We start from the raw sequence: 24,233 nt of genomic DNA, 5'->3' as shown, positions 1-24,233 counted from the left end.
CAGTACCCAGGTCTTGGGTCTCTGAGAGCTGCTTGGCATTGTCAGGAGCAACCTAAGCAAAGATGCTAATGTTCTCCAACAGCAGGAGAAAAGTCTTGCATCTCAAGGAAAGCCTTGCATCTCAGATGCCTCAGGTGATGCACAGACCTGAAGTAAGAGTAAGAAATCAAAGCAACTGCTCTCAGCTTCTTTCAGGACAGGCTCATGGTCTGTCCTCTTGCAGTGAGTGGCTTAGTAGTCAAACAGTCACGATTTTCCAACACCCTTCATTTATAGATCCACTCTCCTATGACGTGTGGTGGTGTGCTGACATGACCCGAAGTCTCTTCCAGCCTGAAGAATGCAAGAGTGTTAGGCTGTGGGCCTTGGCCTTGAGCTGGAGCTAAGTCTGCCTGGATGCAGTCGGCTCTGAACCTTGACTCTTTCTTTCTGCCCTGTGTCCTGCTTCCTGTGAATGGAGGGGAAGATACTATCAGTGTGCCTTTGCCAAAAAGCCAGGAGCACAAATCAAAAGGATGACACACCAAAGGCTGGCTCACCACATTCTGAGGGAGCCAGAAGAGAGAAGCTACAGTCATGCAGAATGTAGAAGCTGAGAGCTCCCACCTGGGAACAGGCAAGAGCTCAGAAACGGTGTTAGGTGAACGTGAAGCTGGAAAAAAAAACATGCAGAGAAAAACTCATCCAGGAAGTGGTTTCCCACCCGACACTGCCTTCATTCAGCTCTGTATAACATCAAGGAACTCCGGCACTGTTGGCAGGACAGAAGGAGGATCCGTGAGTGTTGCTGGCTTTGTGAGGGGATATTTTGTCTGTCCAGAGGAGGAGGTAGCAGGAAGGACTCACAGGGCATGTCTGAACAGGCCCCACAGGGTGATTGATGGCTGAGGGATTTTCAAGGTCACAAGAAGTAGGAAAGAATAAATCAGTGTTCTGAGCCCCTGGTTCACTTTTGTGCAAGGGATGTGTCTGTGCTATGGGGGAGTTAACGGTTACGCCAAGCCACAGCCAGCTTTGGTGCAACAGGTGTGATTCTTTGGATCTGACAGGAATCCTTTCCTCTCTCAGGGAGTCTCCAACCTGAGAAGCCCGTCACCGGGGTTGGTCCTGGTGCAGAGCAGTTCTGCAGTCAGAGTCAGCGCCAGGGGTGCCCAGGTGGACAGGAAATGTGCTCGAGGACTGGCTTCATCCAAAACCAGCTAGATGGCCTGAGTTTGTCATTCAGCCCCTGTTGAAAGATGAGAGGGAGAGAGAGGGGGAGGGGGAGAGAGAGAGAGAGAGAGAGAGAGAGAGAGAGAGAGATACGTGTGTGTGTGTGTGTGTGTGTGTGTGTTAATGTGCACACCTGCTGAGCACACCTGTTAGCCTCCATGAGGGCTGCTGGCATAGCTGCCCCTGCAATCAGCCACTCTGCAACAGCTCTGTGCCTCAGTTTCCCTACTGTAAACACATACACTTCCTCGTTAAGAGGGCATGATTGACCAGGGCAAAGGGAAGCTACCTGCCAGTAGCCAGCTCTGAGTCAGACAGTTCCTGTCTCACAGATGGTAGGCACTCCAGCTCACCTAGTGCAGACCCTGAGCTCTGAGGCTTAGCCCCTGTACCAGGCTCCAGCAATCTCTGCCCTTGCTCAGTCCCACGTTCTGCTTCCTGAACTCCTCAACCTCTGTTTTCTCTGCTGGAATGTGGTCTCCTGGGCCTTGGTGAGGATGCTTCCTCCTTCCTCCTCGCACAGATCTGAAACCCTCTCCCAGGTCGCTCTGGTGACAGTAGCCTGCCCTTCCCTGTCTCTGCAGCAGTGCCTTGCTCTGCTTCCTGATGGCACACACCCATTTCTGACATGCTGATGGTTTTTGGTTTTCCCCAGCCTCTTACTTGGGTTGCAGCCTTCCCTGGCCTGGCCACGATGAGCATTTATTTGTACTGGATCAGCAACAGCAAGGACAGCGCCGTTGAGCTTGCAGGCTGCGTGAGCATGCTTCCACGCACACACTCACCACGTATGCTTAGTGGTCCCTGATTACTTGCTATTCCCATTTTAGAAGAATGGGAGGTACAGAGCCACTCAGCTGGCAAGGGGCAGAGCCAGGATTCAGCCTGAGACCCGCCGCTTACATAAACTTGTTGGGTTTGTGGTATGCAGGCTAAAGGGAGCTTTATCCCCAGAGCCTCCCATCGCCACGACAATGGACTATCTCCACTGGCCTCCATCCCCCTCACTGCCCACAACCCTTCAGGCCGCCACTCCTCATTCTAGAGGTGTCCCTTCCCAGTGAGTGAGGGCAGGATGACCCTTCCCTGGAGGAGAGTTGATGCTGAGAGGAGCGCAAGGCCAATTCTCATTCCCACCTCTGCTTGGGATTCGTCAAGCAAGAGGCAGATCAGCCACAGGCTTCACACTCATCACCAGAGCCTGACACCTCTGGCCATGGGCAAATTATCCCCTTCCGCCCGCCCGGCAGGCCCAGAAGAGTCTGGGATGCAGCCCTCCCAACCCAGAGTAAGCCAGTAAGCCCAGGGCTTAGCAGCCACACGCTGTGGTTTTCATTTGCACATCTGTGGCTCCTCGTCTCCAACTCCTGGGGTGGGTTTGGAGGGGGCTCTGGGGTGGGGTCTCTCTCTCTCTCAGACACCTCTCATCTAGCTTCATTTTCTCCCAGCTCCCCTTTCTTCTTCAATCTTTTCCATCCAATTTTCTGTCGGTCAGCTTGCTATCACCGTGACAAAATAGCTTAAGAAATTAAAAAGCATTTGTTTGGGTTCTTGGTTTCAGTCGATGGTCACATGACCCCATGGCTCTGTGCCTGTGGCAGGGGTGGCCTCGTGGAGCAGAACTGCTTGTCTCCTGAAGGCCAGGAAACAATGAGAGGGAGAGTCTGGATCCCAGTGTGTCTTTCAAGGACACCCTCCACCCACCCGTCAGAGACTGCTTCTCTGCGGCATGTCAGCTAGCTGCACAGCCTCTTACACAGCCCTAGGGAGCATTCAGATCTCAACTCTAACATTCTCCACAGCTCTGTCCCTATCTCCCTCTGTCTCTTTGTGTGTGTGTGTGTGTGTGTTTTTTTTTTTTTTTTTTTTTTTTTTTTTTTTTTTTTGGCTTCTTACACAGGGCAGCATCTGTACCTGCTATGCATGAATGCATGCTGTTCCCCACGGCTGCAACCATCCCTTCCTGCTGTTCCATCCTATAACTGGGGGCCTCTGGCCTGGGGACTTTGGGTTCAGTTTGGGGTTCACTTACTGGTCCTGTGCCAAACTTTACTTTGGCCTCTTGGCTAGCCCATGGTTCAGCATGAGGATAAATATTATACCCGGCCTTGTCTGCTTCTTAATCTAACTGAGTTATCAATCAAAACTAACCATCTCTAGAAAGTTAGGGGTTCACGCTGATAAGCTTTCCCAGAGATAACCATCATTTTCTCAACTAATGGGGACTGGACACAGGAGCCTTGGTGTCATTTATTCTGCCAGGGCCTCTGAAGTAGTGGTCTTGAGGAGAGGTACGGTGCCAGAGACTCTGAGAAGGTAGTGGCTGACAGCAGTCCATTATCCTGGATCCTTCCCTATCACAACGGGTTGATGCTCAGAATCAGCATAACACAGGCTTAAGTGTGGTTATGTATCTGAAACAGGCTGTCAGCTGAAGCCCTTTTCCCCAGGAATCCTTGAAACAGCTCACCTTTTAGTCTTGAAAACCTACAGGGGTTTAAGAAGGAGTGACAGATCCGGGGCGGCAAGGAGTCCCTAGACGATGCTCATTCTAGAGAGTGACTTAACACTCTGTTCTCGGTTGACACAGCTGCTCAGTGACTCTCATGCCATTTTGATAAGAATATGTCTAAGGTGTATTACATAATTACCCGGGTTATGAAACAGAGGGTCTTGAGTAGAATGCGACCTTGTGCTGATGGCTTAGTGTCAACGTTAGTGACGACCTTGGGTTTCACCTCCTGCCTCCAAGTTCATCTGTCACCACTGATGTGTGTGTGTGTGTGTTTCTGGAAGCTTCCCCTTCCCCACCTTCCTGTCTTTGATGATTCTACTGTGCTGAGCCAGTGTAGTAGAGTGGGTTAGCTTGTAGGCTCTGTAGTCAGACAGTCTGGAAAGGTTACCATGCCTCTATTACAGTATCTGGAAAATAGATATGGTGCTAATACTCTTTTAAAAAATAAACTTTAAAGCCTGGAGTGGTGGAGCATGCCTTTAGTCCCAGCACTCGGAAGGCAGAGCAGAAGGATCTGTGAGTTTGAGGTCCTCCTGAATTACACAGTGAGCTTCAGGACAGCCAGGACTACATAGAGAGACCTGACTCAAAAACCTAAGTAATATAGTAAATAAATTTTAAGGTGCTGGGGGCATAGTTCAGTTGGTAGAACGCTCACTTAGCATTCACAATGCCCTGGATTGATCCACAGCACTGCATAAACTAGGTTGGCGGTCCAAGCCTGTGATCTTAGCAATCAGGAGGGTCAGAAGTTCAAGACCAACCTGAACTACGTGTACTATTCTTTAAAAATATTTTAAGTCATTATCGTAAGACATGTCTGTATTTCTAGTACCCAGGAAATCAAAGATGGGGATCATGGGTTTGGGGCCAGCTTAGGACAGAGAGAGAGACCCTGTCTCTGAACAAAAATGAACCAAAGAAAAAACAAAAATAAGTAAATAATTTAAAACATCATTGTTAGGGCTTACTTCAGTATCAGAATTTTATGTGCTTACAGGTTGGATCCCCAAACCCAAAAACCAAAATAAAATACAGCCTGCATGAGATCCTAGGAACAACTCCAGTGGGAGGGAATGCGGTGTTTCCCACGGCTTGTCTCCCCACACACTCTCACTCACTCTCAAATCCCGCAGAGCCGTGCGGGGGATGCTTTTATAAGAAGTTCCAAGAACTAAAGAGGGTGTGTCTATAAAGCATATGAACCGTGCGGCACCGTTCCAGACACACAATCGATGCCACAGGAAAAACAGTTCTCATCAGCGGCACTGACAACAATGGGGACAGCCGTGACCGTGAACAAGGTCCTCTGTGTCTGAGCATGCCAGACACCATCTCACCACCTGCTTCCACTGGCTGCATCTGGACGGACAAGAGGGACAATCTAGCCTCAATGGAGGGGGCCCAGATCAGAGTTGCACCCCCACCTAGAAGAAACTTAATGATGTGGACTGTGATATGCACACATCTGCCCTTAGAATCAGGGTCACCGTGCACTTCTCAGACACCTAGTACATGTTACAAGCTGCAATCTCTGAGTTTGGGAAAAAGAAAAGGTGCTGGTTAAACTGTAAACTGGACTAGATAAGGAAGGTTGAGAGTGGCTGAGATCCAAGGTGTGTAAGCAGAGGGGGCTCGGAGATTCAGGACCAGGGACAGCTCTCTGCCTAGCCCTTTTGGCGCTCTTCTGGTTACTCTGGGTTTTGGAGGGCAGATATCCCCTGTAACAGGCTGGTTGTGTGCCAGCTGGGGATGGCTGGGTGTTTTCCTTCTCCAAGGGTTCCCTTCTGTGCTGAGGGGACCAGGGTTTCAATTGCAGATCCCACTTTCTGCCTGCGATGCTCCTGATGTCAGGGTTCAGTTAGGGACTGGGAACAGGAGCAGAGAACAGTAGGACATGGCTTTTAGTGATAAGACTGAGGGTAAGCAGAACGAGAGAAATATGACGCTCACTGGCCTTCCTTCCACGACATCTGTCCTGGCATTGGCTGCCCCACTACACTGGCCAGAGTCCCAGCTTCTTGCCGAAGAAGCGCAGACCTGTCAACTGCTGCAGCTTGGCCACCTGCCTGGTGCAGAGCCTCCTGGTGCACAGCATAGGTTCTCCTTACTGGGCCCTGTTGCTCCTTTGCTTGGCTTTCTTTCCTCAAAAACTGTATTAGCCCCTGTTTCCCCGGCTCGGTGCTGTCCGAAGAATCTGCTCTCTGTCAAAATGAGCTGAGTGAAGGAAGAGGCCACAGGGAGGATGTGCAGGCAGGGCAGTATGCGTCTTCCTCGGTGCTCTAACCCCCACGTTGGCTCAGCTCATCTAAGCACTGAGCAGTGTGTGAGGTGGGTGGGTCTACCATCTGCAGAATGGTTTCTGTGCCCTGGTGCCAGGCTGGGACTGTGCGCATAATTGCCCTGTAAAAGCATCGCTGTGTCAGAAACAGAACAATCTACCAAATGTCATTTTGCTAAAAGCCAATTTGCCGAAGGCAATTCATGGATTGGCCGATTTGTCCAAAGATCGATTCGTCAAACTGACTGATTTCTTTAACTCTCTGGGAGTCTCCTGGCTTGAGTTTCTCACAGTATTGAAGACCCGGCTTTGTTGCTCTCTGCCCCAGCTCTTGGTGTTTGGACTTAGGGGAACCTGTCTCCGGCTTACCCACTGTAGCTGTAGGGAGCCAGGACAAGCAACCAGAGTCCCTAGGCCACATGACCAAGGGAACAGCTCTTGTTGTTTAACAATGTTAAACAAAACAATGAAACAAAACACCAAAAACAAACAAACAAACAACAACAAATCAATGTTAAAGACAACAAAGAAAAGTGTTGGTCCCTTGACTGGCTTATCTGTGACTTGGCCTTGGAGAGGTGACCTGTATCCTCAGCCTCCTCTGAGGATACAGGTGAGAGAGAGCCTTGCTCTTCCTCATTACAGCCTTCTCTTTGTGGAGACTGCACGGTGGGGGTGGGGTGGGGCAACAGACAGATGGATGGAAGGACATACTCCTAGCTTAGCCTCAGAATCAGCCAATGCTTGGCCTCACTCGAGGAACCCGCTATAACAACCCCAGGGCCCATGCAGAGCAGGTGTCCCCACCCCTTTGGAGACAGGGTCTTACTATATAGCCTTGCCCTGGATCTGGCTATATAGTCCAGGCTAGCCTCAAACTTACAGAGCTGCACCTGCCTCTGCTTCCCAAGTGCTGGAGTCAAAGGTGTGTACCTCCACGTCTGGCCTGTGTTCTCTTATTTGATAGCTTACCCTGTCTTCATTTTTAAAGCTTTTCCTCTGATTTCCTCTTACTTTATAACACAACCCGGGGGCCATCTTCATTCCTTCCTGAAACACGGTAAGAAAGGCAACCAGACTTCTGCCAGAGGGTCCCATACTCAGTCCCAACCTCCCTTCCCTTGGCCTGACTTTCTGAGGTCTGTGTGCTCCAGTGCCACGTTCCCGTCCTCCCGTGTGACTGGGAGGTCACGTCTCTGGAGCCCAGCGCAGGAGCTGTGGCACCCAACTATGGAGTTTGATACCAGAAACCCTGGGAAGTGCACCCCAGAGTCCAGTGCTGCTGACCATGGTACCCACTTCCCAGTTCAGCCTTTCCCTCTCGGCCACCTTATCAGCCACTCTCAACATCTGGTACTGTGTTCTCACCACATGGTTGGGAACCACGCTTGCCACTTTCTGACTGTCCACAGAATTATAAGATGGAATGGTTTTGTGTCCTGGGTATCCTTCATTTGAGTGGGACTCCAACCTCAAAGCTTCCTTGCCTTGGCGGAGCCAGTTAGCTTATGAGAGAAGGCTGCTTGCGGGGGAGATCTCTTTGGGGGTGTTTCTTTTGTGGAAGTTGATGTTCACAGCTGCCCAGCAAACAACCCAAGGTCAAGTCAGTATCACAGGATGGTTTACGGTATAACAAGCCAGGCCACTTAGTCTTTTGTTTGGTGAGGTTTTTGCAGAATGAATGGTTGGGTGGGGTGGGTGCTTGAAAGCTGCACAGGAGAGCTGGTGGCCCCAGGTGGGCAGGCAGGGAGGTTTCTGCTGATGGCAGTGTCTGGGCCCCTTGGGCCCTCAGAAAACAGGAGGGGACAAGAAGAAAGACTCAAAGCAGCCACTCTATGGTGGTGATGTCCAGACTGCCCCAGGAACTTGGCGGTTGTAAGCCCCATGACTATAGATTATAGGCTGGGGCTCCCTCTCTCTGTAAGAACAAGTTCCTTGGCAAACAGTGAGTGTGTAGCGGGCACCTCCAGACACCCAAAGGTGGACTTGTGCTAAACAGAGCTGGGCTGTGTCTCCCCTGCCCCCAACCCCAGCTGCATTGCAGAAAAGGCCTGCAGAGTAAGTGAAGGAGGTGGTTACACCCACCTCTGCAGATCCCCCCCCCCCTTCCTGCATGCAGCCTGTGCCTCAGGAGAGAAGTCAGGAGCTGTTTTTCTTTCTCCCTCACTAAAGCAGAGGTGCTGGAACCCCGCTGCTTTGAAGTGACGTCTGGGCACAGTAGCTTCAGTCTGCTTCAGCACTAGGTGGGGACATCAAAGCATTCGTACTTCTCTGCCGGATGAAGCCCTCTAACTTTAATATGCTCTAGTTTGCTATAGACCTTGCTCAAGGCGAAAATCTACCTGTCTAGTAACAAAAAGGTACTGGCGCAGGTACCAGGGGTGGCCTGCGTAGCCATTCCTCTGGGTTCATGGTAGTTGATCCCCTCTACCTAACAGTGTGAGATAATGTCATGCAGGACAGTAGCCACCTGTGGCAGTCTGAGTGAGTGGCACACACTCATAGACACGGGGGAATTTCCTGTGGACCTTGACTGGAGACCAGCTCAAACTAGTAGGATTCCCAAACCCCAGGCTCCATGTTCTCACAGAGCCCCAAAGACAATGACCTAATAGCAGTGTTGGCTGAGGGCTCCCATTCCTCTGCTCCGACCACAACCGCCACTTGTGCTTTCTGAAGAAGAGGCTAATCAACCCCCTACACACTCCAGGGATCAAATACGTGCCCAAGGAGCTCAGTGCGTGCAGGGCTGGCTCGCTGTACTCCAGGCCCAGGTCTACAGTCTGATGACCAGAAAGCCACGGATAAAGTGCGCTGGAACGCTGTACTGTGCTGAAGCCCCCTGCGGCTTGAAGAGCCACAAAATAAAGAGCTTTGCAGTGGGGCAGCAGATCCATGTCAGAGCCCAGAGCTCAGTGAAACCTTGGCTGATGCCCAATGCCTTGCCCCAACAGGGCCCCACTAATCCCCTCAGAGGCAGTGTGCCTGCTGAGACCAGTTAGAGGTTGGAGCTAATGGGGATTTGCAGTAAGAACATGGGGTCCCGACCTTCGCTCCCCTGCTTGTCAGAGTGTGGAGTATGGCTGTAACAGGCACTTGGGGACAGTGCCTAAGTCAGGGATGGGCAGAAGGGCTCCCATACCCAGTGGGGGATGACTGGGGGTGGAAAGCTGCCTCCTCAGAGTCCTAGGACCTTAGGGGTGGGATACAGGATAACCTGGGGAGTCTCTGCCTATAGAACTCATACCATATTTCTTAGAACAGATCCCCTTCTCTGGGGCTTCCCAGGATAGACTCTTACCTTCCTCAGTGGCTGCCCAGATCCCTTGCTAGGCGCACAGTGTTCCATCTAGATATGGGAAGGGAAGAACAGAGTCAAGATGACATCATCCACAAGACCAGTTTCTTGTTCTGTGCTGCTTTGACTTTTAGGAGGCATCTGATCTGCATGACAGATCAGAACAGAGACTGCGGGCTCCAGGAGTGCAGAGACTCCTACCTGCCCCGTGTCTGCATCCCTGGAGCTGCGTCCTTGTGCTGATCCCTCGCTCCGGCCAGGACGTGGGAGGGTCACTGAGTATCCTCATTGGTTCCGTTCAGTTATGGTTACATTGCCTTTGCAGTGAGTGCGCCAACTTCAGGATACTCTGGGAGCAAGAGCGATGTCTGCCATTGGTGGATTAGGGAGAGATGGGTGGTAATTAAATATTCATACGCAAACCCAATATGCTTGTATTTGCTATTTTGAATTGGTGCTGAACAGGAGGCTTGCGTGTGTGTGTGTGTGTGTGTGTGTCCCCGCACGCCTGCCTGCCCCCGCTCGTGCATATACTGGAATGTGTAGGTGAAGGAACAGTTGGAAACTAGGGGAAAGGTGTGTAGACAGAGATAAGAAAGCAGAAGGGTTTTAGGTTCATGATGCCCAATGCCCCATAATGTATGTGACCCAGCCAGCTCTTGCTGAATGCCTCACCAGGGACATACACTGTGGGTGTTTTCCGTTATACCTTGACTCTCCAGCATTTGCTGGCCCCTCTGACCCCCTTATCAGAAACCTCTTCCTTTGGTCAGGCTCTGTTATCCTCCCAGCCAGTGATGAGGGACTCGTTTTGAGGGACCTGTGAAACACCATGGAGAAAGGTTGGGTGCCCTGAGTTTGTGAAGCACAGAAGGATGAGGGCTGGGAAAGGCCCAGGCTGTGCTGAGAGGATCTCCAACAGGCCACGTGCAAGCAGAGATGAGCAACTTTAGCTGGGGGGGGGGGGGGTTGACGTGAGTGGTGACAAAAGACCACAGAAGTGTCACGGGGCAAGTCAAATGTAGCAAAAAGTGAGACCGTAGCAGCTGTATAGCAAATACAGGGAAGGCTTCTGGCACACCCTAGTGGCCACTCTGGGAACAACTGTGATGCCGTGTGGGGAAAGGAGGGACAAAAGCCCCGCTTCCATAATACAGACAAATGGAAATGAGGTTTAAAGGTTAAGCTGTGCACTCCTGGGATCTCACCAGGTCTTGCATGACAGACAACGTCCATCCCACAAAGCCCTCTTGGGTTCTCTGGGCCCATGGCTGGTGCGCGGCAGAGACAGTTGAACCCAGAAATCTTCCCATTGCTTCCTTTGATGTCAGCAATCTTCATCTATTTTTTTTTTTTTTTTGAGACTGACCAACACTTGCCATTCCTGATGGCCTTCATACCATCTCTTCTGGGTTTGTAAACTGTTCCAGTTGGTCATTTAAACAGGAAAGAAGGTTCCTGCTGTGGACTGACTGGCCAGGGCCAGTCTGGGCTTCCTAAGGGGGGTTACCTCCCCATCTCTCCCAAAGCCCTCAGGATTCCACTCTATCTGCTCTGCACTCTGGGAGCTTCAGTCGGAGGCCATCAACCTCTCTGGCCAGTCTTAGCAGGCTCTGCCTTGACCCAGTTGTTCCAGGCTGTGCCAGGCCTCCCAGTTATCCCTTGTCCTCCTTCCTGGTATGAGAGCCTGCAGAATTGATTTCCTGAGACACACTTTGACCCAGTGCTGTGATAAGAAGCATTTAAAACCCATTTATTGTAAGGATCCAGTGTTACTGCTGAGGCCATGCTGCCGGCTGATTTTTTTTTTTTTTTTTTTTTAATAAAGACTCCCGGGAGAATTCCTGTCTCATCTGAGTGCCCAAACAGCTGGACTCCTGACACTCGGATCCATTTAGACTACACATAGATCATGTGTGCTGCTGACCCCCCTTCCTTGGCTCTCAGGAAGCACTGAGCCCCTACTCTGCCCTGGCTGGTATGCCTGTGAATCACGGGGCACATTCAGAGAGCCTGCCTTTGAGGTTTCTTCTCTGCTGAGCCCTCCCACCTGCTCTCCTGCTGATCTGTAAATCCCGCCAAGCTACTGTAAAGTCTGCATGGAACAGGCCTGGGTGGAATTGATTGGCTAATCAATACACATAACAAGCCTTTCTTGCCTGGCTGAGGAGAGGATTAAGTGGATAGTGGGGAGCGGCCTGGGACTCTCTCTCAGGCTCTGCCTTGGGGTGAGCTGCCTGCTGTGTTGTGCTGAGGGGCTGCCTGGAGTTGCTGCCTCCCTGTGTACCCCACATTCTCTAGGGCACATCTCCCTGTGCACCCCACATTCTCTAGGGTACCACCTTCCTGCGCACTCTACATTCTCTAGGGCATCACCTCCCTGTGTACCCCACATTCTCTAGGGCATCACCTCCCTGTGCACCCCACATTCTCTAGGGCACACCTCCCTGTGCACCCCACATTCTCTAGGGCAAACCTCCCTGTGTACCCCACATTCTCTAGGGCACACCTCCCTGCCTGCCTTTATCTTTTCTGAACCTCCCTGCTTCCCTGTGGTCAAAGGCGGCTAGTGGCTTGACTGTATCTTCTTACCACCTCCCAATGCCTGTTAACATTGGTCCCTCACTTCAAGGATCTCAAGGGCCTTGGTCAAAGAGCCAAGCCCTTCACAGAACATGTGTCTGAATCTATTCACTCTACTGTAATGAAACATCTCAGGCTGGATGACTCATTAACAACAGGAACTTATTTCTCATGGTTCTCGGTGTCAAGATTCAGAATTTGGTGTGTGAGGAAGGCCTGCACTCAGACTCCCGGGAATCAGACATCATTGTGTCCTCTAACAGCGTTGGGGCTGGCAACTGTGCAAGGCATCTTTGCTTTTACAATTTTTCCATTGCATTAATTTACTTACTCTGTGTGTGTGTCTGTGTGTGAGTGTCTCTGTGTGTATGTATTTCTGTGTGTCTGTATGTGTCTCTGTGTGTGTGTGTGTGTTTGTGGGGGATCTGTTGTGTGTATCTTTGTGTGTGTTTGTGTGTGTATCTGTGTGTGTGTGTCTGTGTGTGTGTATGTCTGTGTGTGTATGTGTCTGTGTGTGTATGTGTGTATCTCTATGTGTGTGTGTGTGTCTGTGTGGTGTCTCTGTGTGTGTATGTCTCTGTGTGTGTATCTGTGGGGGTGGTCTGTGTGTGTGGGTATGTTTGTGTGGGTATGTTTGTGTGTGTGTGTTTGTATGTGTGTCTATGTGTGTGTGTGTGTGTTTCTGTCTAAGTCTGGGTCTGTGTGTGTATGTCTGTCTGTGTGTATCTGTGTGTGTCTGTATGTATATCTGTGTGTGCCAGTGTGTCTGAGTGTGTTGGAGGAGAGGTACCTGTGCCATGGCACACAACATGGAGGTTGGAAGACAACTTGCAGAAGTCAGCTCTCTCCATCCACCATGGGAATCCCTTTCGTCAGGTCCTTGGCCTTCACACCAGCTCTCTGGGGCTTTCATCCATTACATTCCAATCTTGTTCCTGAGAGCTTGTCCCTGGTGTACCCCTCCTGTAGGCCCCATCTCCCAGCACCGTCATTTCTGTGACTAGGCCCCAGCACAGGGAGGCATGAGGTTACCTTCAGGCCACAGCGTGTCTCTGAGCCCTCACATGTGAGGGGTCCCACTGGTGGGATGCTTAGAGAGCATTTGGTTGAGCCTATGCATTTCACACATAGAACAGGGGAGACAGTGTAGCCGAGGGTCTAACACTATGTAGGTTCAGAAACACCTACGGTCGGCCATGTCCTGTCTCTCCTTCCTGAAGGCTCTCACTACCTCATCCTTCAATTGCCCACTGATAACTGTATCATCAGTTGCCTCAAAAACAAACAACCAAGACAAAAAGAAGAGTTGATCTGATTTCTAAAGAAATTGGGGGTCTAACCTGGGTTTCTCCTACAATTGCTAGGTTCAGCAGGGAGCTAGCTGGGACTGAACAGTCTGCAGGGCATAGAGCCTTGGCTTGTGGCGTGGTTCCCAAGGGGCCCAGGCTTTCTTTTGCTCTGTGATCCCCCAGAGTAGACTTGGAATCAGAGCCAGCCTAGTTCAGGACCGGGCGAGACACTTGGTTCTGTCTCCTCCATCCTCCAGCAGTCACAGCTTGCTTACAGCAAAACAGAGGGGAAGCCAGGGCCACGGAGGGCCGTGGAGAGCTCTCTGCTATGCTTCATTGGGGTTGGCCAACCATGGGGGCCCTGCCAGTGCTGATCACAGCTACTGGGAGCTTCTCTCTAACCATCCTCTGCCCAGAGGGGAGGTGACTGGGGACAGCGTCCCAGTGTCTGCCAGGACAGAAAACTCCTAACTACCATTTACTCATTCAGCCAGAGCTGACAAAGCAACTAGAACCCACCCAGACTCTGGAGTGGGGTCACTCATGAGGCCAGCCACCTCTCTTCTTATTACCATGACCCTCCTGACTGGTACCCTCTCTTTCTCTGTTTGTCTCCCCAGGGACCTGAGTGAGAATTTTCTCCAGGCTGTGCCCAGGAAGGCTTTTCGGGGAGCCACAGACCTCAAAAATCTGTGAGTAGAGGCTTGGGATGGTCACCCTGGCACACCCCTAACTGTACCATGTGTTCTGAGCCACCTTAGAGAGAATAGGCAGGACCATGTCTTGATGGTGACTCTGTGTGACAGCCCCGTATGTGCTGAGAGGGTACTCTCTGGGGACTGGGGACATGGAGTATGAACCATGAGGTGACAGGCCACATTTCCAGCCCCTAGCTCTCCAGTGACCTCTGGCTTTTGGGGTTAGCAGCTGGTTTTAGTCTCCTCTAAGTTATACTGCAAAGCTGCTGCAAGTCCGTTAACATTGCTGAGCCTTCCTATATTGTTTGAGAAAACAATGTGCCCCCCACAAGCTTATTCTGAGGTTGAAATGAGATGAGGAAATGCGTACACTGCGCTGGGTACTGTTTAAATGCGATAGCTTATTAGTATTCAAATTTATTCCGGTCCAGGCTTACCACCTCCTGAGGTCTGGCTACAAACAGAAATGGCAAATGCCTGGCATGCTTGTCACACACACCCCCTCCCATGCCTGTGGCAGACATCGGTAATCGATCAGCACATTCTTTCCCACTGAACTCAGATCACAGCTTCCATTCGCCCTGACGGCAGCGCTCCAGGTAGCCAGGGCTAGCCGATCTCACTTGGCATTCAGCAGAACTCTGTCTGCCAGCCCCTGCTGCCACTCCTCCTGGATGACTCTCATTTGTCAGCTGCCAACATAACTCTAGGTGGTCTCCAAAATGTGAGGGAGGGATGCCTGCTTCCCAAGGGAGATACGGGACTGGGTAGAGGAATGTAATGGGACTTTTATTTCGATTTATTGTTTGAACTGAAAATAAGAGGAAATCGGCTTTTATGGATAGTTCCTTTGGACTGACACATGCAAAATAAATGGTTGACATTATTACTCTCCTCTTTGAAAATAATGGAGTGCTCTGTCAAAATGTTCAAGCCCCTGCTCTGGGCAACACTTCCCCTCCCTACAGCTCCCCTCTGCTTTACAGACAGCTGGACAAGAACCGGATCAGCTGCATCGAGGAAGGGGCCTTCCGTGCCCTACGGGGACTGGAGGTTCTGTGAGTAAAACCCAGGGTGGCCATGGGTGGGGAGCTGATGCAGTTCAAGGTCAGGGTCACACCTCAGCTGCTCATAGTCCTCCCAAACTGGAGGTTTGGGCAGTTTTCTTTCCAACAGGAGGCTAAGAGGTGGCTTTTCTGGGTGTGTGTAAACTGGCCTTTCTCCTATGGCTCTTCTGAGTTCTGGCACACTGTCCTCCCAGACTTAGAACCCCAGGCAGAGGTGACAAGAGTGCAGTCACCTGCTCAGCTCTGGGCTGTCCCTCCACCTCCATACCCAGAGCAGGGCTGGCCCCCGTCTAGGTAAAATGTCACAGCTGGCATGAGAGGCTGTATATGAGCAGACACGTCTCCTGTAAATCCCTGCTGGGCAGGTGTTAAATATGTCCATCTGTCCCTTTCAGGACCCTGAACAACAACAACATCACCACCATCCCTGTGTCCAGTTTCAACCATATGCCCAAGCTTCGGACCTTGTGAGTCACCTGGGCAGTGAGAAGAGGGTGTGGGTGTGGGTGGGGCTGCCCTCCACAGCCCAGGGGGCGGCCAGGGTAGGCAGGGATTTGAAATTGAAAGTCACCCAAAGTCCCTTGTGCTTGGTTTTTCCTTGGACAACAAACGACTTGGTTTTGTCCTTGGAGTTGAGGTGAGTGATCTGGGCAAAGGAACTCTATGATGCCAGGCCATAGAGCAGGCTGGGAGAGCAGGGAGCTGGGAAGGGGCAGTCCTGAGTTGGGACTCCTGCTCGGGGAGATGGGTGATGGATCCATGAGCTGCTGTTCTCCTGTAGCCGGCTGCACTCCAACCACCTGTTCTGTGACTGCCACCTGGCCTGGCTCTCTCAGTGGCTGAGACAGAGGCCCACCATCGGACTCTTCACCCAGTGCTCTGGGCCCGCCAGCCTTCGGGGCCTCAACGTGGCAGAGGTGCAAAAGGGCGAGTTCAGCTGCTCAGGTGGGTGCCTGTGTCCTCGGCCTTCCCTTGCTGGCTCGTCCCCCTTGTTTATGATGAGCACCCACAACAACTCACTAATGTCATTTCACTGTCACTTTCTTTCTGCCGACCACCTCTGGTCTATGGCATCTTCCCCTCCCCCACCCATGATTTCCCTGTGCCCTCTGTTCCTCCACTGTCTGTCCCCTTCTGTCCCAGTCTCTGTTCCCTCTCCCTCTACCCCATGCCTTCTCCTGCTCCATACACCAGTCACTCCCGCTCCTCCCCTCCCTCCTTCCCCCTCCTGGCACCCCCTCTGCTTCACCACAGCTGTGTTAGTGGATTGCTTCCCTTGGCTTCCAGCGTGGGAACGTCAGAACTCGGCCCCTATGGGGAATGAAGATACCAATGATGCTATCGTCACAAAGCGGAATAGTGTTCATCCATTAGTAGGGAGAGTTTATAAGGGGAGGAGACCCTCCCAGTGATGCCAGGAAAGTGAACTTCACAAACAAGAGTCAGGATCTTAGGTGCTGCATCTCAAGAGTAGCAACGACTTTCGACTTTCTGGAAGAGGCTAGGGGGGGCCTTTCTGGGGCTAAAAGTGCATCTGGGTAGTATATCAATCAGCTGAGCATTTAAAAGGGTGAGTTTCGTGTAAGTTACTATATACCTGTGTTTAAAAGCATGGGTTCTGACATCACACAGTGGACATGGCCCCGGTTTTGATACTTAGTCATTGAGCCATGTCAATTTCTACCAGGGAATGGATGCTAGAAGGATCCTTCAATGGTGGTACAGGAGGGTTCATGTGAGACTTGTGTGGAGCAGAGCTCAATAAACAGCTTCCATGGATAGAGGATCCTGTATCCGGAAGGCTGGGTGATTTGAGCTTCAGAACTCTAGAATAGAATTTTCCAGCTGATCTTGAATCAGCTTCGAGAGCCGTCAGCTCTGTCCTTGTAGTTGCATGGACCCCAGACATTCAGTGTGTTCTCTTGTTCTTGCACCCCTGGGGAGCTCCTATGAGTGAGCCTCCTCCACAGACTGCCACCTGTGCTCTCCCAGCTGCCGATCTGGAGAGGGGAGGGGAGCGGCAATGTGAGGCTCTCTGACATCACACCTCCTGTCTCTGCAGGCCAGGGGGAGGCTGCGGGAGCACCTGCCTGCACCCTCTCGTCCGGTTCCTGCCCAGCCATGTGCAGCTGTAGCAGCGGCATCGTGGACTGCCGTGGCAAGGGCCTCACTGCCATCCCTGCTAACCTTCCAGAGACCATGACAGAGATGTGAGTGCAGGGCTAAGCAGGCTGTTCTGTCCGCCAATGGGAAGTAGCACCCCAGCTTTCCCAGGTTTCTCGAGCTCCCTGTACAAGGCTGGAAAGCTCCCAAGCACGAAGGAGAGGGTATCCCTTCAAGGTCCACACCCAACCCAGTCGGCTGGGGCTGCCAGCGTGGGTTTCTTACTGTAGCATCACCATGGGGTCCCTTCAGCCACAGAAAGCTGGGATTTGGGGGCTCAAATCACAGCATGTGTCCATCTCCTTAACAAACATTGGCCCCACAGGGGAAGGGGTTTCTGGGACCAGTAGTTGGTTGCTAAGGGTGACCCTCAGTCTTCTCACAATCTTCCTCTCCCTGCAGCCGCCTGGAGTTGAACGGTATCAAATCCATCCCACCCGGAGCCTTCTCTCCCTACAGAAAGCTGCGCAGGATGTGAGTGCGGGCCTTTCCTGGCAGTCTCCAGCTATCAGGAGGAAGAGTCTGGGGCCAGACCTGTCTCACAACCTAGGCTCAGACCTTGACTCAGACCCGGCCTGGCCTTCCTGCATCTGGGGCTGTTGTCTGGGATATGGGGTGGCAGAGTATCTGTGAGGCCCTGGGAACCAAGTTCAAGCCTGGCTCATGTTCGAAGCTGCTTGTCACTTTATCGTGACAATGGAAGGCCAGTGAAAAGGCCTTAGAGCCCTGGGATGGAGAAAAAGTAGCCTGTGGGTGTTTGCCTGAGTGGGCAGCTGGCCTTTTTAGTTTTTAAGAGCCTCCCTCCCCCATGTGGTTGGGAGACCAGGTTTGCAGCCTTGGGGCAGCCATCTTCTCTCTGCTCCCCTTGCAGAGACCTGAGCAACAACCAGATTGCAGAGATTGCACCCGACGCCTTCCAAGGCCTGCGCTCCTTGAATTCCCTGTGAGTAGAACGCCCAAGTCTGGTGGGCTTTGTAGCAGGCCAAGCTCCTGATGGTTCAGAGCCCTGCGATGCTCTCAGGCACTGGGTAGCACAGACACACGATTGCACGGCCTAGCCGCCCCGGCAAGCAGAATGAACTGGACAGCTCACTGTTAGGGAAGACAGGAGGCTCCAGGCTCCCAGCTCCCAGCTCCCAGCTTCTATGCATGCCTTCTTGTGGAGGAGAGAGAGTCCAAGATGATAGGTACCGCCGGCTGTGGATGGTGCACATGAAGTTGTGCAGTGTGCAGCCCCCACAGCTGTGCATGACAGCCTGAGCACGCACTGGCACCGCGGAGATGATCAGACCTTGGGTAGCCTATAGGGGTTTCGTTTTGTTTTGTTTTTTCTCCTGTGAGATATGAATACAGTTACTTCTCATTGGATCTCATGTCAGTGTAGAAGAGACCAAAGGTCCATTTCAATGCATCCCTGTCACTCCTGGGGTCAAGGCCAGCTTTCAACTCTCTAGGAAACTGCATGCTGGGATCAAACACACGAATCTCATGTTGTCTGTTTCCACCATAGCCAGCCCTGGCCTCATCTTTCTGCCCAGGTTTCCCCTCTTCTCCATCTCTACCCTGCAGCTTCCAGCACAGCTGAGGGACAGGCATCTGACCACGTCTTGAGTCTGGCTGTCTTCCTGTAGGCTGCCATCTAGTTCCTCCCCCATTCAAGTCACCTTATGTGGTCCCCATGTGGTCCTTACCTCAGGAGGCCCATCTCCAGGAGGCAGGAACGTACCCTCCCCGTAGGCTAGATTTCTGCTAGATTTACCCCTGCTCTGCCGGCCTCTGGGAAGGCTCTCCAAGCCATATCTGAGGAGACGACGTGCAGGATTTTTCACTCTGACTGATTACACTAGGAGTGAAATGCACGCTCCTCACTGCGCGTGATTTCTTTATACTGTGTGCCCCCCCACCCCCCGCCCTCTCATTATACACAGGACTCATTCATGCTCAGTGCAGGAAACTTTGCAAATATCAAAGTGTAAAAATACACCACTTGCAATCCCACCACCTATCGCACGTGCTGTCTGCCGTTCTATTTTTTCCCCCACGTCTCTCTCAAAATATGTTCCTCCTTCCTGCCCAGAGAGACTGTTTCTCCTTTGGATCTGAGACCGAATTACTTTCTCGTGGGGTCCTTCTGAAGGGCATCTCTGCAGACTTCTGTGGGGTTCACTGGGGTTGGGAAGGGCAGAGGGGGTGAACACAGGAACAAAATTACACCCCCCAGTTGCAGAAATCTAACCTATGGGGAGGGAACGTTCCTGCCTCCTGGAGATGGGCCGCTTGAAGATTCATTACTGCCACCTGCTGGCAAGATGCTGTAGTAACCGTATTGGTGGAGAGGCTGCCTGTGGGTCTGCAGAGCCCTGCTGCGGTTTGGCAAAGATGCCTCCTCTGACTTCCCCTTCTGCTGTCTTTTCTCCAGGGTCCTCTATGGCAACAAGATTACAGACCTGCCCCGAGGTGTATTTGGAGGCCTGTACACACTCCAGCTGCTGTAAGGAACGATCTTAGGGTATCCTTAGGCCCACATCCCTCTGGCTTCCCAGAGACACTCCCACCCCACTCTGTTCTCTACCACAGCTTTCAGATGGTTTCTGTTGATAATTTTAGCTTGGGGTTGGTAGAAGCTAAGGGTCTGTTAATATAGCCCCAAATTGTGACCTTATAGTACTCAGGGTGTCAGAGCAGCTACTAAGGTGGGAACAATCCAAGAGAATTTGTCTCTAGATTGTCCATAGTCTAACTCTCCTCAATCATGAAGTCCTGGTCAGGCCACCAGCCTTGTAGAATCTTTAACATGGGGTGTGACTTTTTCTGAGAACTTCAGTTCACAACACACGTGGGGTACAAGACTCACCTGAGACAGGAACATGAAGAAAGGCTACGCAGTCACATGTGGAGATGGAGGCAGGCTCTCAGAGCTCTTTGCTGGACATCAGGACCCAGAGGTTCATGGGATGTCACCTGTGTTCTTTGGGGACAGGGCTGTCTCTTAGAGGGGTCCTCAGGTCAGCTCTGCCTCCTGGAGTCAAGAGAATTCAGGCCAGGAATCTAAACCTAGACAATACTATATTGAAACACCCCTGTGCGTGCATGGGGACCCTGTGGGATCCTGGACAGGAGGAACCTCTCTATCCCGATGCTATCCTGCAGTCAACTTGGAGACTCACCATGTGGACAAAGATGGAGAAGGCACTGTGGTGTGCCCTAAGGGCCCCAGTGTCCAGGACCAGGATGGTGCAGGGCGTGTGAAGGGTCAGGCCTTGCCCCTCTCTCACCTCCCAGCCTGGCTCTGCCTACAGGCTTCTAAATGCCAACAAGATCAACTGCATCCGGCCTGATGCCTTCCAGGACCTGCAGAACCTCTCTCTGCTCTCCCTGTATGACAACAAGATCCAGAGTCTCGCCAAGGGCACCTTCACCTCCCTACGGGCCATCCAGACACTGTGAGCTTCTCCTCTTCCTATTTCTCTCTCCCCGCCCAGCAGGTTGGCCTAGTGTGGGTACAACTTTGGGGTCTAAGTAGCAGCCTCTCCTCGACTGCTGTGTACAGTGAGGTGTCCTCCCACTAAGGAAAGATGTCTACAGACTCTTGAATGATCCTGGGTCACAGATCAGTGAAGACTCTCATTGACTGGGTGACCCTAGGACAAGTTAATTTGCTCCCCTGAGCCTTCCTCTTAACTCTCCATAAAACAAGGGCATCTTCATACAGTTGTTATGAGATTTACAGGTGTTTACAACATAAGCGCGCACAGAGATGTTGGCTAAACGCCAGCTTGAGTTTACTAATGGCAACGTTAACGGCGTCTCTGGATTCAAAGCCGTGTTTCCACATTAACAGCTCTGTGTTCTCAGGGATGGCATATCATTTAATCAGCAACACGTTCTTTTCTTAGAAGTTCATTAAGTAATAGTGCATCTGGAGAGTGGTAATGCTGAGTCTGATGGGAAACAGAGAAACCAGGAAGCACTGAATCTAGTCTCCGTCACTGTGGAGAGCTGTGCTCCCTTGCTGAGGGATGCAGTGCTCCCTTGCTGAGGGATGCAGTGCTCCCTTGCTGAGGGATGCAGTGCTCCCTTGCTGAGGGATGCAGTGCTCCCTTGCTGAGGGATGCAGTGCTCCCTTGCTGAGGGATGCAGTGCTCCCTTGCTGAGGGATGCAGTGCTCCCTTGCTGAGGGATGCAGTGCTCCCTTGCTGTGGGATGCAGTGCTCCCTTGTTGAGGGATGCAGTGCTCCCTTGCTGAGGGATGCAGTGCTCCCTTGCTGAGGGATGCAGTGCTCCCTTGATATGGAGAGTTGTGCTCTCTCTTTATAGTGTGTGCTCCCTAGCTGTGGAGAGCTGTATTCCTCTGCTGTGTAATGCTGTACTCCCTTGCTATGGAATGTTGTGCTCCCTCACTGTGGAGAGCTGTGCTCCTGGCCATGGAGAGCTGTGCTCCCTTGCTGTGGAGACTTCAAATCATAGCAGAAGTGGTAAAGTCCCAAGTGGCTCATTACTAGCTTTAACTCCAGCCCGGTCTGGCTTTTCTCCCCCAACCCTTTTCACACCACCCAAACTGGTTGGTTGGAAGGGAATGCCAGCCATTGTCTGTCCTCTGTCTCTGGCCTCTGCAGCCACAAGGACTGGGGATATAGTTCAGGGTCGGAGTGCTTGGCTTGCACGCATGGGGCCCGAGCTCTACTCTCAACAACACAAAATGAGCAAAACCTGCAAGACTGTTAGCATGTCTAAAAACTTAATAACTAGTTCTTAGAGACCATCAAACATTGAAGTCAGCGTTTGAACTTCTGCCTGTCTCGTGTGTGTCACACAAATTTTCATTCTCTGTTGGAGTCAAGATTTGATGTTGCCTATGCAACAGGATTGATGTGTTCCTAATGCCATTCTTCATCTGTAGACACGAGTCAGTTTCTTTCCTCCTTGATGATGTGGCAGGAAACGCCCCGTGTAAGCAACTGAGGAGGGAGACTTACTTATTCTGGGCTCACTGTTTCAGACGGTTCAGTCCATGGTCCCTGGGTTCTTGGGCAAAACTTCATGGAGATGGGAGCACCTGGCAGAGGGACTTCTTCACATCAGGCTGGAGAAAGAGGGAGGAAGAAGAGGAGGAGGAAGATTTGAGAGAGAGAGAGACACACACACAGAGAGAGAGAGAGCGCACCCTAGAAAGCTAGTGAAATGGTTCAGCAGGCAAAAGCCCTTGCCACCAAAACTGGTGTCTTAAGTTCAATCCCTGTGACCCACATGGTGGAAAGAGGACGGGCTCCTGCTGGTTGTCCTTCTACTTCCACAGACACACCACGGCGCATGTGTCCCTCCAAATAAATCAGTTCTAAAATAAACGGATAACCCCGGGAGACTATGGCCAGCGACTCTCACCCAGCTGGCATGGCCTCCTGAAGTTTTCACCCCTCCCCAAACAGTGGAAACCAAGACTTCAGCACAGTCTGGGAACATTTGCCATGGGAACGGGGTCCTCCGTTGCCTTCATCCCTCGTCATTCATTCATAGGTGACACTCCAGCCTTTGCTCTGTCACATTGGAAGTGTGTCACCATGTCACAAATCTCCCTGGCCTCTTTTTGTCTTTCTAGAATGAGTATTGGGTCTAGGAGCTTGGTTGACTTTGTGTTTGAATGACTGACAATAGATTGCTTCTTGGTAAGAGGCGTTCTAAAGCATGAGATGTCTGTCTGGTTGCCTTCTTCTTCCTCTTCCTCTTCCTCTTCCTCTTCCTCTTCCTCTTTCTCTTCCTCCTCCTCCCCTTCCTCCTCCTCCTCTTCTTTGTCTTCATGAAACAACCATTGACCTCTGTGGTGGTTAAAAATTCATTGTCACCTGACTGGATTTATAATCACCACGGAAACACATGGCAGGCTATATCTATGTTTCCAGAAAGGTTAAACTGAGGTGGGAAGTCCCTCCCTGAATGTGGGTGACGTTCTTCTCTGTTTGCTTCCTGACTTCCGGTGACCCCGACTTTCTCTTTCTCTTCCACTGCAGTACATCCCACCAGTGTGGAGTTTGTCCTTCTTAAGCCCATGAAAAACAAAAACAAAAACAAAACCAACCCTTCCTTCCTTTGGCTGCTTTTGCTTAGAAGGGCTACTAACTATAGACAGTGCTCGTTGATGAATCAGGCCCCGTTGATCCTCCCTTGGCCTCTGTAGTCAGCTCGGTCCCTGATGGTGTTGCTCAGCAGGTGACAACATCTGTGTGAGGCTGAACAGGTTGAGTTAAACGGATGACACCCACTCCCTGGGGACTCTGCACAGCCGCCGATGTCAGCCACAAGAACAAACTCATTAAGCCCACACGTGCACCTGCAGCCTGACTCCTGCTAATTAATTTACTCGCAGGCAGTGGGAGGAGTAAGTGGCCCGTGGGAGCCTCAGCGAGCATGTGGAAGTAGAGGTTACAGTAAGAGATGGGGAAGATGGTCGTTTTCAGTAGCTGGCAGGGTCTTGGCAGAAGCAGGAAAGGTGCAAGGGCTTGAACTGGTACAAGGAAACCTTAGGTGGGGATGGGATGGAGGGATGCAGGCTCTTTGAGTGCATTATCTTGATTAACAACAGTAGCCCTGTGGAAGCAGGGCCTATTGGCTGGGTTTCCATTCAGAGGAAATTGAGGTGGAGGATGCCCTGAGATCCCCCACAAGGTTGAACAGTATCAGGTCCCATCATTTAAAAATGGCCGATTTCCTCAACTGTACCTCTGTAGAACAGACTTCTCTACGGCTGTAAAGCAAAGCTAGACTTCCATAAATACCTGCTCATATTAACAACGGAGTTATAATTTGGAACCGGAGCAAAAGACATGCAAACCCAAGCGACTGCCCAGCTCCTCTTCCTATAGCTATGGAGTGGCCCAGCGCCTCGGCTGAGTGCAGAGGCAAGCTCACCATCCTGTGAGTTGCTTGATTCACCCACAGCACCAAGGCTTATGAACTGCAGAGCTGCAGTTTGCTGCAGTTTTGCTGACCCACCCACACAAAGCCAAGCAAAACACTGAATGCTCATTGTCCCAGCCGTTCCTGAGGCTGATCACTGGAGACCAAGAGTTCAAACTCGGCGTGGGCAATAAAGGTGTTGACTCACAATTCAAACTAACCAACCAATGTAGCTT

General features: G+C 51.6%; 1 protein-coding gene across 3 annotated transcripts in view; it reads left to right on the top strand.

The window, feature by feature from the left end:
- The window catches only part of Slit1 (slit guidance ligand 1), a 149,452-nt gene that overhangs the window by 80,711 nt on the left and 44,508 nt on the right, over positions 1-24,233 (top strand). For all 3 annotated transcript variants that reach the window (XM_030250829.1, XM_030250830.1, NM_015748.3), the window contains 9 exons: positions 13,799-13,870; positions 14,863-14,934; positions 15,339-15,410; positions 15,725-15,888; positions 17,006-17,153; positions 17,509-17,580; positions 17,978-18,049; positions 19,526-19,597; positions 20,406-20,549. In XM_030250829.1, coding sequence (XP_030106689.1) covers positions 13,799-13,870; positions 14,863-14,934; positions 15,339-15,410; positions 15,725-15,888; positions 17,006-17,153; positions 17,509-17,580; positions 17,978-18,049; positions 19,526-19,597; positions 20,406-20,549 — 888 coding nt within the window. The remainder of the gene's footprint in view (positions 1-13,798; positions 13,871-14,862; positions 14,935-15,338; positions 15,411-15,724; positions 15,889-17,005; positions 17,154-17,508; positions 17,581-17,977; positions 18,050-19,525; positions 19,598-20,405; positions 20,550-24,233) is intronic.

Source organism: Mus musculus, chromosome 19 (genome assembly GCF_000001635.26).
Source record: "Mus musculus strain C57BL/6J chromosome 19, GRCm38.p6 C57BL/6J".
In the NCBI taxonomy this organism is placed as follows: Eukaryota; Metazoa; Chordata; class Mammalia; order Rodentia; family Muridae; genus Mus; species Mus musculus.
The sequence above is the reverse complement of the archived record's forward strand: the minus strand, read 5'-3'. Positions and strand labels throughout refer to the sequence as shown.